Here is a 12,704-nt window from a genome sequence, read left to right as displayed (position 1 = left end):
ATTGGGTGTGATGCAGCAAACCCTCCTTCAGAGGCTCTTCTTTTCCTGGCCATATAAAACAACACACAAACAAAAAATTAAAACAAAAAACAGCAGTTATGTCCCCTCCCCCTTTTCGTTCCCTCCCAGCTTTTTTCTTCCTTTTTTTTTCTGAACGATGGGTGAATCTCTGCGAGCTTCCATCTCTAGAGGGGGTAGCTCTGTAAAATCGGTAGGAGACGTCTGGAAGAAAGCAGTCCTCAGGGATTTCGGTACCTAGGCAGAAACAGTTGGGCTTTCCTATTGCCAGCCCCGGGGGTGGCTGGCACCGAGAGGCCTGGATTAAACGTGTCCCGGGGCTGGCAAGGTTGGGGTCGCGCGGTAACTCTCCAGGTGCTCCTTGCTGGGATCCCAGGGTCCCGGCCCCGCCGCGTGCCCCGCCCCTCCCAGCTCTGTCCCCGCAGCCTCGCTGGCTGCTGGGCTTTGTGGTTCGCTGTGCGGCTGGGCCCCTGCTGGGGGGTGTCGTTACGAGCATGTGCAGACAGCAGCCCAAGGTAGAGCGAGCGTGCCGGGCGAGCCCTGAGATTGCCTTGCAATGCCATGTTTGTGTATGTGCTCTAACTCCCCGAGAGCGATCAGGGAGACGGCTCCCACGCCGGGCTTGGCTGATGTTTTCTTGTTTCTGTTTCAGCCTTCAGGATAATTCCTTCAGCAGCACCGCTGTAACAGAGTAAGTGATTTTTGCCATTAAAATAAGACTTGCATGCCTTTCCCTGGAAGCAACTATCGTAAAGGTACCCTCTACCGTCCCCAGCCACTCTTCGTATTAGATGCATTGTCTCCTGTAATCTGGGGCTGGGAGGACTGCGCGAGACCTGGGGACTAATGGAGCCCAGATATCTTCACAGGTTGAAATCAGCCTTTTGGCAGCTACGGGAGAGATATTAAAACAGGCTGATTGCTAGCAGAAGCTCAGTGCTCCAATATATGTGTTCTTGGAGCTCAGATTAAAAAAAAAAAAAATCTATTTGACATGTGATAAAGGAAGCTTTGTTGTATTTTGCCAACATTGGTGTCAGTTTTCATGGAATGCGATGTATACATTTACAACAAATAGGAGATGGATGTAAAATGACTTGAGTTGAATTCCAGCATGTGATAAACAGGCTAAACTTATCCTCACCCTCTTGTCTACAGATTTTTAAGACACAGTAGAGTAAACTTTTCTTGCACGCCCTTTGTCATTTTTGTCTTCTGACCTCAAAGATCTGGCTATAGGAGGAATGAGTCATCTTGTCCAATGGTTAAAGTGTTGATTGTGGTGACAAACAACATTTAAGCATAGAATAAAGGAGTGTAATATTCCAATCAAGGCTAGTAGGCACAGTCGTTTTTATTAGATATTTATAGTTCATAGTTTAAATTTTTGGTCATCCCGTCCTTACTGTTTTCCTAATACTATATTATACAAATATGTTAAAAATTGATAGTATATTATGCTAATACTACATGTAAAAAATATATAATTTACATATGTACATATATGTATGGAATAGCTATACTTTAGCAATCTTTCTCTAGGCTAATGTATAATGTTTACTTCTGGGACCTTTTGATAGAAGTAAACAGCTTTTTAGGAAAAAGGGATACATAAGGTGTTATATACTTAACTACATTAAGAAAATGCTGCAAGTTTAATAGAGAAAACCCAATAACTGGGGAGCTGTATGATAAAGTTCTCTAAAAGGCAAATAAACATGGGAATAGGTATTTTGTGAGTTTCAAGTCTTACCACTGTCACAATAACTTAGTGATGGAGGGATAAGATTCTGCAGGACTTCTGAGGCCCTCGTTTCCCACATTGTTTGGATGTGCTATATATGTTGCTCTCTTAGTGTTGAGCTTTGGGCTCACTTAAGTGGAGCTACTTAAAAACAAACAAACAAACAAACAAACAAACAAACCATGGTTGATGTTGTTTGGAAGATGCAATATAAAATACTAATTGGGACCTGCATCCTGTTAATGAGATTGCTTGTTAATTGTGCTACAACTTTGCTTTTTCTAAAATCCTGAGAGAGGGGAGAGATGCTTGCCAAAGGATGCGGGCCAAAGATGAGACTGGGACTTCCTGGTTCAGGTGCACAGGTACTGCTCTCCTCTCTTTGCTGCACTTACAAGCAAGCACCAAGTGCTTTCTGGGCCTGCTTCTCTTGAGCTCTGTGTAGCCAAATCGCTAGAGGCAGCCCGAAGCCTTAACAGCTTCAAAATGGAGACACTTAGTTCCAGGTGTCATATGGACAATTTTTGGGGTAAAGCTTTTATAGTTAAATCCTGGAGAAAGTCTGGTACCTTGTCTTTGGCCCCTCCCCAAGGGATGGCATAAGATTCTGTTATCGTTTTCAAAGAAGTGACAGTGATTTATTTTAAAAAGCACTGAGTGACAATTAAAATGCCATCTGGCTAATCTAAAAACTCTTAGGAACATATCTAAAACATACCAAAAGATTCATAGGTGTCACTCAACACAGACTAGGGTCATTTAAAACTAGTCATTGTCTAATATAACATGTTTCCCTCCCCTCAGTAATATGAACTGTTTTCCTTAGTTCTCTGGGCATTACCCCAAAGCCAGCAGGACCAGGGTGCCTATCCTGATACACAGATATAGCAGGTGCTCAGTAAATGTGGGGGTGTGACATACATAGAGGAGGCACCTGGGAGTTGTCATTAATACATTAATTATTAATAATTAATACTATAAATTATGTTATCAGATCGTCTAACCTAATAGGGTTCCACTAGGCCAGCTGGGGTCTTCCAAGAGTCATAAGGAAGGGGAATTGGGAGGAAACTCAAGGACAGATTTTATTCTCTTCTTGGTTATTCCCAGGCCTGGCACTCTCTGTGCAGCTCTGGACCAATTCAGTTTCTTTTTCTCCCCAGTCTTCCAAGATCAGAACAGCCTTGCACTTCCTTTCTGTATCTGCAGTGCTCTTTCATCCATGATTCTTCCACGGTCATTTCCTATGTTGTCCTGGCTAACATGCTGTTTGAAATGAAGCCTGGCCAGCAATGAATTCTGGTTTAGTTATCAATGAGTTAGTTATCGTCTGAAACAATGCTTCTCTGAACCAATTGATCATTGATATCAACTAGGGAAGAGGATCGGGGCTTGGAAAAATCCAGTTTCCCAGGCTTTATCCCAAAGTGGAATGGGTGATGGTGTGGAAGTCAGCCCAGTGCTGGTCCGGGTTTTGTAAACCTTTATGTCAGTGTTAAACATTTTAGAAGCATACTAGTTATGTGTGGGGGAAGGGCAGTGTAGTTTAAAAATTCACATTCCTGGGCCCCACCCTCAAAGAGTTGATCTAGTGGGGTCTGCTATTTCAATCAGGTACTCCAGGTAGTGCTAATGCAAGTGGTGCTGGGGACACGCTTTGAGAAATACTCCAGGATTTCAGGCTGTACCTCTGCAACTTTGCCTTCTGGGAACACAGTACTACAGGGTGAATGACAGTCCCCGTCTGGGCACAACTACATTTGACCTAATAACCAGTCTGAGGCTTCTCTTCTCATTTGCCCCAAGTCAAACAAAAGAACCTTCCATGGACACTTCTTTCACCATGGTTATTCTAAGAAAGAAGTTATTCTCCCTCTCTTGTGAGCCTCTGGGAATGTTGACTGAAGAGACTTTTTGGTGGGCTTAGTCTGGTGGAGCAGAAACTAAACAGGATTCACTGCTTTACACCTTGGAATCCTAGGCCATTCCTTAGCCTCTTGTGCGAAGGTAATTCCTACTTCACAGCATTGTCAGGCTTAATTGAGATAATGTGGAAGAGGAGGTGAGCTATGAAGTACCATCCACACTTTCTTGTTTGTGGTCAATAGAGGGAGCAAAAGTCTGAATAGAGAAAAAGGGAGCAACCCTGATCATTTCACAAAGAAATGATTGAAAGGACAAATTATCTACATATTATCTAGGCAACCACAAATGAACAATTCTGGGACTTAGAATCTAGTAGACGAGAACCTCAAAGGAAGTCATTTAATAGAATTGCTGTTCACATTTTTTTTTTTACTGTGAACAACAGTAAGAAAAACACGTATATACATGATTTACTTAAATAAGTTTCATGGAATAACACTTAACTCTTTCTATAAGGACATTTTCCATTCTGTTTCTCTAACAACAATAACAACAAAATGCTGGTAGCTGCTATGTGGTTTCAAGATGCAGTAGTAGGTCACAACTTAACAGTTTGAAAAACATTGCACTGGAAGATGCCCAGCTTTGAATATTTAAGAAGGAGATCATTAAAGAGATTGGTCTTTACATCCCTGTAATGAGCTCTAATGTGGAAGAGGATACCATGCCCCAAACCAGCTGGACACTTGATTTGAACTGATTGTATTCCAGGAGTGGGGATATCTAGATATGGGTTCCCACTGTGGGATCTGGTTTTATAATTGAGCCAAAGTTGTACATTTTCATGGCTGCTGGGCAAGGAATCAGCAGAGCAGTCAGAAAGGAGAAGTTAATTGAGTAGAACTTGATGGTCTTCAGCAGAGCAAATGGAAACCCTACTGAACTGAAAGAGCTTGTATACATGTGCCATGTAAGCCATAGGGAGATCTATTTCATTGTTGTATCTTGAGCTAGGATAATTGGGTGTCCTTGAGTGGCAACTGGAGTTATTCAGTAGGCCTTAAAACTGGATCAGCTAATTAGGTCCAGTCTCGTACTTCAGAAAGCATCTGCAACTTTGTATGTTCTGGTGCTGAGTTTCCATTTTTAACTAACTGTATTTTGAGAAGAAAGGTTAATACATCAAATGAGGGGGAGAAAAATAAGTTCTTGCCAAATTCCCAAACAATAGGTATTGTTGAGCTCTAGAGTTGAACCCCTGGTTGAACCCTAATTCTTTGAAAGCAACAGTTCTAAATTTTGGTACATTGATTTTTCTACTTAGCTAGGTTACTTTTATTGGGAAACATTTTTATTCACGTCACAAAGCTCAGATGATCTATTAAGTGAAGGCCTTTAAAGGAGGAGAACAACATGGTATTTGTGAATTTAACTTGTTTTCCATGTGATGGGCAGAGTGGGTTATTGGCAGTCAAAAATATGAGAAAGCAAGAAAGTTTAGTTGATTTTGTTAAGAAGAGCATTTTGTTAAGTCAAGTGATTTTTTTTTTTAAACTGCCAGTGGGAACAAATTATTTCAGCAGGTACTGTGGTTCCCTGAAAATAAGACCTAGCCAGATGATCAGCTCTAATACGTCTTTTGGAGCAAAAATTCATATAAGACTGGGTCTTATTTTAATATAAGACTGAGTCTTATAATATAATATAATATAATATAATATAATATAATATAATATAATATAATATAATATAATACAATATAATATAATACCTGATCTTATATTGATATAAGACCAGGTCTTATATTAATTTTTGCTCCAAAAGGTGTATTAGAGATGATGGTCTGGCTAAGACTTATTTTCGGGGAAACGCAGTAGAGAGGTCTAGAGTCTGTAGGTGGCCTTTATTTAATTTCGTACAAAACCATAATTTAAAAGTGATAATAATGGAAGAGAAGGAAGCTTCCATTGATTTGTTCTGTAGATAAATTATACACCATTGTGGGTAAGGAATGTTAAAAAAATGTTAAATATTTTGTATAGTATAAATACTATGTTATGGTTCTATTTATGTATGCAGATATTTATTTATTTTTATCTACTCATTACATTGTGAATCTCTCAAGCAAGCAGGGTCCAGGGCTTTTTCAATTTTGTGTTCTTTCAAAGTACTGCTACTCAAAATGTGGGTTCCCAAATTGTTTATAACTTCTCTGAGACAAGAAAAATATAGAGATAAGAAGTAAGCAATTAATAACATTTATTGGAATTTGACATTCCTGTGACATTTTTACAAAACTAACCACAGTGGGTTGGAAATAGAAAATAAACTGGTCAGTCCTGAATCCCAAAGAGTTTGAGAATCACAGCTTGGATGCCTAACGCAGTACCTGGGAAGCAATAAATGCTCAATAAATGCTTATTAAATTATTTCAGGGACCAGACTTGCTGAGGGCCAGACTCAGTGACTCAATTAAAGTATTTATTGAGTGTATAGTCCGGGGTAGCAGTGTCGGCACCATGGTAGTGTATCTGGAGAAAGAAATTACGGTTATTTCTTTTCATGGAATTAACAAATAATTGAAAAGATCTGAGAGGTACAAAGGAACGACATAGCAGTGTGAGGCAAGGTATAATTGGTTACCAAAACCTCAGAATGAAGAGTAAACATTTGTGTATTAATGTTAAAGTAGGAACGTGGCATGTGGGTGAATTTGACTGGCAAGGTTCACGGAGCTTGTGAATCTTGACCTGGGCAGCGATGGATGAGTAGGAGTTAAAGATGAGAAAAGCATTTCAGACTGGAGTGGGGTGGAGTCAGGTGGGGTGGGAATGGCTGAGAAAAGGTTCCCTTCTACACTAGAGTGAGGGAATTGTTCTACTGTAGATTCCCTTAGGCAGTGTGGAGTACTGTAGATTTTTCATTATGGAAGAGCCAAGAAATTTTCACATGGTTATTCCAGAAGTTTTATAAAAAGTAAGACGGTCAAGAAAATCTAGAGGACAATGGAGTATGCCAAAAGGAATGTAGTGTGGTTTGGGACTGCCTGGGGCAGAGGAAATGACAAGGTGGAGTCTCTTTTGAGCCACCAATCTTGGTGTCAGGTGTCCCTTCACCTGCTGTGAATAATTAGGTCTTTGCTAAAATCTTGTTAGCTTAGGTGAGGCAGAGCAGTGGGAAAAAAGGAGCTTACCTCTGGTTCTGAGCTTTTAAACTCACTTGAAACAACAACATTGATATAACAAGAGGTAGACATATCATGACTGGTAGACATGTTGGGAATCAGAGCTGGTTTAGGGGAACAGTGAAAATTATTCTCTTTTTAGTTTACTGTGGGAATCTTAAGATAGTCCTAGACTGTTGCTGCTTCTACTGCAGCAGACAGTTGGATCTGATGTGGTTTTGTTTCTTTCCCCAGGTGTGAGGAAGATACGGTCTCTCTACATGAAGACCAGACTGATTGCTCCAGTCTCAGGTATGTCCCACCATTGCTTGGGTCTTAATTATGAAGGGCAGGAACCATCCTTAGAAGTGTCTTTAGTCTCTTCTTTGAATTCTAATAATTTGTTCTCATGTCTTACTTCTAATAGATGATCAGCTCTTGAAGGAAGATTTGTCTTATCCACTTTTGGATACCCACTCCTAGCATTCAGGACAGTGTCTTTTATATGGGGAAGGCTCGATAAATACCTTCAATGTTTAATCCTACCTAAATTGAATTAAACATTGATATGCCTATCTCAATGTTCTCATCATAAATCCTAAGGAAGAGGTTCAATATTTATTCACCAAACATGTCATTGAGTATCTGAAGTATGGTCTGTCATCAAGGTGTTCATGGTACGATGGAAAACCTTCATGGTTAACCATTTCTTCTACGTTTGCTTTGTTTTGAGCACTTTCACGTACATAGATTACTGTATAATCTAAACAACTGAAAGGAGACGGATGTTTCCCTCCTCATCCTATAGATGGAGAAACTGAGGCTCAGAGGGATTCTAATTTGTTCAGTATAATGCAGCCACTATGAGGCAGAATTTGGACTCAGGTCTGTCTGACTCACAAGTCCTCTTGTTGGATGATATACACTGGTTGAAGGCCTATTTTGTGTGCCAGAAACCAGTCAAGATATGGAAGAGAGAAAGACAAAGCAATCCCTGCTCCCAAGAATTCAGTCCACTGGAGGAGGTAGACGAGAATATGGATGATGATGCTACAGTGCATTAAGTGCTATTTTACTAGAGGTAAACAGAGGTTTCACTTACAAAGACTGAATAGCCCAGAGAGGTTTCTGGGATGGAATCCTGGAGAAAATTACACATGGCGCATGACATTTTTTTTTTTTTTGGTAGGCTATAAGGCCCAGAAAACGATGATGCCGCTAAGCAGAGGGAGCAACTTACTAGAAAGCCAACAGAGGGTAGATAAATTGTTCATGTTGAAGGAACAGTAAGCAGTTCAGGATGGCAGGAATCCTGAGAGTTAGGTGGGAGTGAGGAGGCCGGGAGTGGTAAGAAAGGAAACTCCAGAAATAAACAAAGGCCCAGTTTCAGAGGGTTTGTGTATCTTGCTAAGAAGTTTGGTTTGTATCCTGGAGGTAAGGGAAGACTAAAAAGAACCCTCAGGTTTTTCTTTGCAAATAACCACTTGCCTAAGTCCCCGTGAGAGTCAAATACTGGGTTGTGGCCTGGAGCCAGCTTTCTGTGGTAGGCATTTCACAGAGACTGTATGTATTAGGTTGGTGCAAGAATAATTGCAGTTTTCGCAATTATTTGTAACCTTTTAAGCCGCAATTACTTTTGCACCAACCTAATATTATCTCTGAAAGGTGGAGATAACATCCTTCTTATGGCCGAGGGTCAAAGAAGTGAAGTGGTGTGGTCCAGGCTACACAACTAATAAGTGAGAGGATCTTTCAGACCGTTGTTCTTTTCAGAACGCCATGCTCATTCTCAGTGATGATTGATCCCGATAAGCAGTGGCATAAATTACATAACCTGTACTGTTTTGTGAATTCTGAGGGACCAGTAATAGAAATCCATTTCTAAAGATGACTTTTGTATTTAGGTTTTATATTTGTCTAATGAGAGAAAGATATTTTTTGCTCCCCCCCACTCACCTTCTTCGCTTTTCAAGTCAAGGAGGTAAATGAGATGACGTGAATAAATTTTGGGCACCTTGAAAATATGGTATAAAAACAAAGTCCAGGTATTATTTGAGGAATGAATCTATCAAAAGAGTCATTTTAGATTTGAAAAATCACTCTTTTTTCTTATTCTTGAGTGTTCTATAATCTTCCTTGAATGAGAAACATTTAGGTTATTGTAAAGGCAGCTGTTCTTCCTTTTGTTTCTCACCTAAGAACACAGAGTATGTGGGTGAGTGTTATTTGTTTCTAGTGAGATGTAGGGGAGAAAAGCTTTTCCCTTCTTCCTTTCTGGGTTCTTTGGCTGGTCTAATAATTAAAGTGATGTAAGATAGATTAACAGGAGAAAATCAAATTTAATTTTGTATATATGGGAGCCTCAGAGATATAAGACTCTTCAGCAGTCAGGTAATGGAGGCATATATGCTATTCTGAGCAAAAGAGAAAGGGTAGGATTCTGGGTTCTTAAAGGGGAGGAAGACAAGTCCCAGGAAGATGACAAGAGCAGCTGTTTAGTGAACAAATGTTTGCCAGGCCACACAGATAAGTCTTTCTGATATAAAAAGTCATCTTTGGTATTAGCTCTCTCCTTGTACAGGCCCCCTATATAAATACTTTTAGGCATAAACCAGTCAAGAAATGAAGTAGAGAAAGACAAGGGGGGTGGGGTATAATGCTCTTCTTGAGTCTGTTGGGCCTTGATTATCTTTAGTTTGAAATAATCCATATGCCAAAGTGGTAGATTATAGGATCACGTGTTCTGCTCTCCCTCAAAAAAGCATTTCAAATGAACTAATGTAGTTCCAACTCATGGTTTGATATTGGTTTCCAAACCCATTAGTGACTTAGATTTCTTTTTTTTTTTTTTTTTACTTATGCGTGATCTTAAGGGATAATACTAACCAGTGTCACTGGCATTGATTTTTTTCCCAGGTGCTAATATTTAAAAATTATTTCACTTTTTGGGTTCTCCTTAACCAGATAGCACTAAGTTTGTCCTGAGGCTTAAGTTTCACTGTTCACATACTTATATTTCCACACCTTGCCCACCTGCACCTGATCGTGTTCCAGACCTCCAATCCTGATGTTTACTTTGATTTTTTCCTAAAGACTAACTGGAGCTCATCCTCCCAATATTAGTTTAGTGAATTTAACCTCTTTTTTGGGGAGGGGAGCGGAAGACATTTTGAGCAGTGGGGTGGAAATCCTTCATTTTCTGTTCTTGTCTCTTGGTTTTATGTGTCCTTGAGTTATGAGGAATTTCTTCCTAGCTAACATTGCCAAAATCTTTTTTACAGGTATTTTTGGTCAGGGAGCAGGAGGGAAAAACACAATCTGGGGGAAATGGCCACTCCTAATCTAGTACCAGATGGCTGCCAGTGGGTTCAGGATGATGGTTTTGATTGTATATAGAGAATGCCCCGTTCGGTTATGTCATGGTGTTTGCGTGGATTGTTAGCAACATAAGAAAATAAAACGCAGCTGGATTTAACTGGGATAACTGACTTCAAATTAGAGTGTTATTAGGTCACCATTTTTGAGGAAATTGACACAGTGGGGGCAATATTGTATTGAATTTGATTGGTGAGTGAAAATTAAAAGTGCCATCCCAGCAGGATGTACGAAGGTAACACTAGCCCATTTGGTCTTCGGCAAGTCCACACAGACAGAACCCAGACAATGGGATCTCCGACTTTGCATTGATAATGTTGTTGGCTTGAGATGGCCTGATTGGATAAAATTTGACCCTTGTCTTATATTTTATCTGATAGCATGCATCCTATTAAAATAGACCCTGTTAAACCAACTGCTTCTGAAAGTTATAGGGAGATGATTACAGACTTGTCAGTGAGGGGAAAGCATCATGCCTGAACCCAGGACACATGCATGAGAGACTGGAGACATATCTGATCACTCCAGGTCTGGGTGAATTAGCCCTTCTATTAGGCACTTTATTTAATCTCTGGGTTTTAGAGTCTTAATCTATAAAGTTGGGATGACAATGTCTAACCTGAGTATTTCATGTTATTATTGTGAGAAAAAAATATGTGTGTGATAGCTTCTTGAAGTGAAAAATTGAAAACAAACATGATAGTATGTGCAAAGTTACAACTACAAAAGTCTGTGTTCATTAGCAAAGACTGGAAGGGAATGCGGAGTCGTCCAAAGAGGGAAATTCACATTTTTAACGTTCTTGTTCCTGTGAAACCCTGTAAGTGGAAACTAAGAACGTTGCTAGGTTCCATATAAATAGAGCAGCAGTGGGTATCGCCAGCCCCTCTTTCCTGCAGCCGTGGATTACTTCTTGAGGTGCTTTCTAAATTGAGTCTTTCCTCTTTTAGAGATGAAGACAATAAAGAAAATTACCCCGACGCCGGGGCTCTCCTAGAGGAGCCCGCGCCCTCCCGCGAGCCGCAGCATGTAGAGCAGACCGTGCTGGTGGACTGCGTCCTGCGGCCAAGCATGGGCAACTTCAAGTCCAGGAAGCCCAAGTCCATCTTCAAAGCAGAGCACGGGAGGAGTCACGGAGACAGTCAGGTAGTGGGTCCACTCCTCAGGCCTTTGCCAAGATGGGTGCTTCTCAGGCGAGGGCACAGTTCTGGCAGATGGTTTGAGTGGGTTATGTTGCAGGCAGCGATTAGCCTGACTTGCCATTGCGTGTACCTCCGGCCTGTGACGCGTAGGTGCTCTTGTTTCTTGATAGTGCAGTGCTCTGGGCAGGCTAATAATTTAGTACCTATTCAAAGGGATATTCTTAAATACTATATCTTGACATTGATTTAGAGAAGCTTCCTCACTCTTGTGGGTGAGGGTGGAGGCGGACCTCTTATTGTCTAATTTATCCAGGACATGCATTTCTTGTCCCAAACTTGGAGATTCTTCTCAGCAAATCAAAAGTCGCAGGTTTACCTGGAGCTATTCTCTGAGGCTACAGTTTAGCAGCCTTGAATAAACACTCAAGTGTGTCTCTGCCTGTGTGTGTGTGTGTGTGTGTGTGTGTGTGTGTATACTATCTAGTTTTTGAGGTCAATAAGTAAATGAATGAATGATGCAGCTTTCCGACTTGATTTGGGTAATACATTTATATTTTAGTCGTTTTTCCCCCACTTTTTCTAGTTGTAGATGGATATGACAAAGAATGTGGTTTTTCAAAAATCTTAAAAACCCCTCAAATAATTTATGATGCTTTTAAAAGAGATTACATGAATATAATCCACTTTAATCTTACTAGGAGGTCAGTGGTTACACTAATGAGATTATACTTGTCATGCATTTAACACAGTGCTTGGAACGTACATGCTCCATTAATGTTGACTTTGCTTTTTTGTTAACACTTAACTGTTAACCTTAAAGGTAACGGGGGAGGCTCTAAGTGCAATAGGTTAATTATATAATAACGTTAAGTCCAGTCCTATTAGCAAATGGGCATCAGGTGACCTTCCTGTTGAATGACTTTGGCTTGACAGTTTATTTGACCTTGTAGTTTCTTATTTGCCTTGTGATTTTTGTCCCATTTCTTTCTTAGCATTATGATCTTTTATTTGGTCAGTTAATTTTGTGGTGAGAGGCAAATGCCTTTTGCATTCACGAAGTTGTGTTGTGATTATCTTAAATCGAGTTGAGTTGCAGAGAGGGGTGAGTGTAAAATAGCATTTGAATTATGATCAACTTGAGACCCTGCCTGTTACTGAACACACCCAGCACTCGTTTGATTAGGAATGTGGTGCTGGGGAGGATACACACAGGTACCCAAAAAGCTGCCTCCAGAGTCTGGCTGATCCCAGGGAGGCTCTTGCCTTGAACCTCCTACTGAGGGTCATCTGGGACATTGTGGGCTTGGGTGACCAGACATCTCTCCTAGAGTGCCCTCTTTCTTGTCATCCTGTAGTTTGGCTTCACAGAAATTTCACAGCCATCACTTGTAATAAG

General features: G+C 40.5%; 1 protein-coding gene across 1 annotated transcript in view; it reads left to right on the top strand.

Annotated features, from left to right (window-relative positions):
• The first annotated feature begins 541 nt into the window (after positions 1–541).
• FAM13C (family with sequence similarity 13 member C) overlaps positions 542–12,704 on the top strand; it is a 109,506-nt gene continuing 97,343 nt past the window's right edge. Inside the window, exons 1-3 of the mRNA XM_074339443.1 lie at positions 542–709; positions 7,047–7,103; positions 11,117–11,312. Coding sequence (XP_074195544.1) covers positions 648–709; positions 7,047–7,103; positions 11,117–11,312 — 315 coding nt within the window. The 5' untranslated portion in view covers positions 542–647. The remainder of the gene's footprint in view (positions 710–7,046; positions 7,104–11,116; positions 11,313–12,704) is intronic.

This window comes from Rhinolophus sinicus, linkage group LG07, assembly GCF_036562045.2.
Source record: "Rhinolophus sinicus isolate RSC01 linkage group LG07, ASM3656204v1, whole genome shotgun sequence".
Classification (NCBI taxonomy): domain Eukaryota; kingdom Metazoa; phylum Chordata; class Mammalia; order Chiroptera; family Rhinolophidae; genus Rhinolophus; species Rhinolophus sinicus.
The sequence above is the reverse complement of the archived record's forward strand: the minus strand, read 5'-3'. Positions and strand labels throughout refer to the sequence as shown.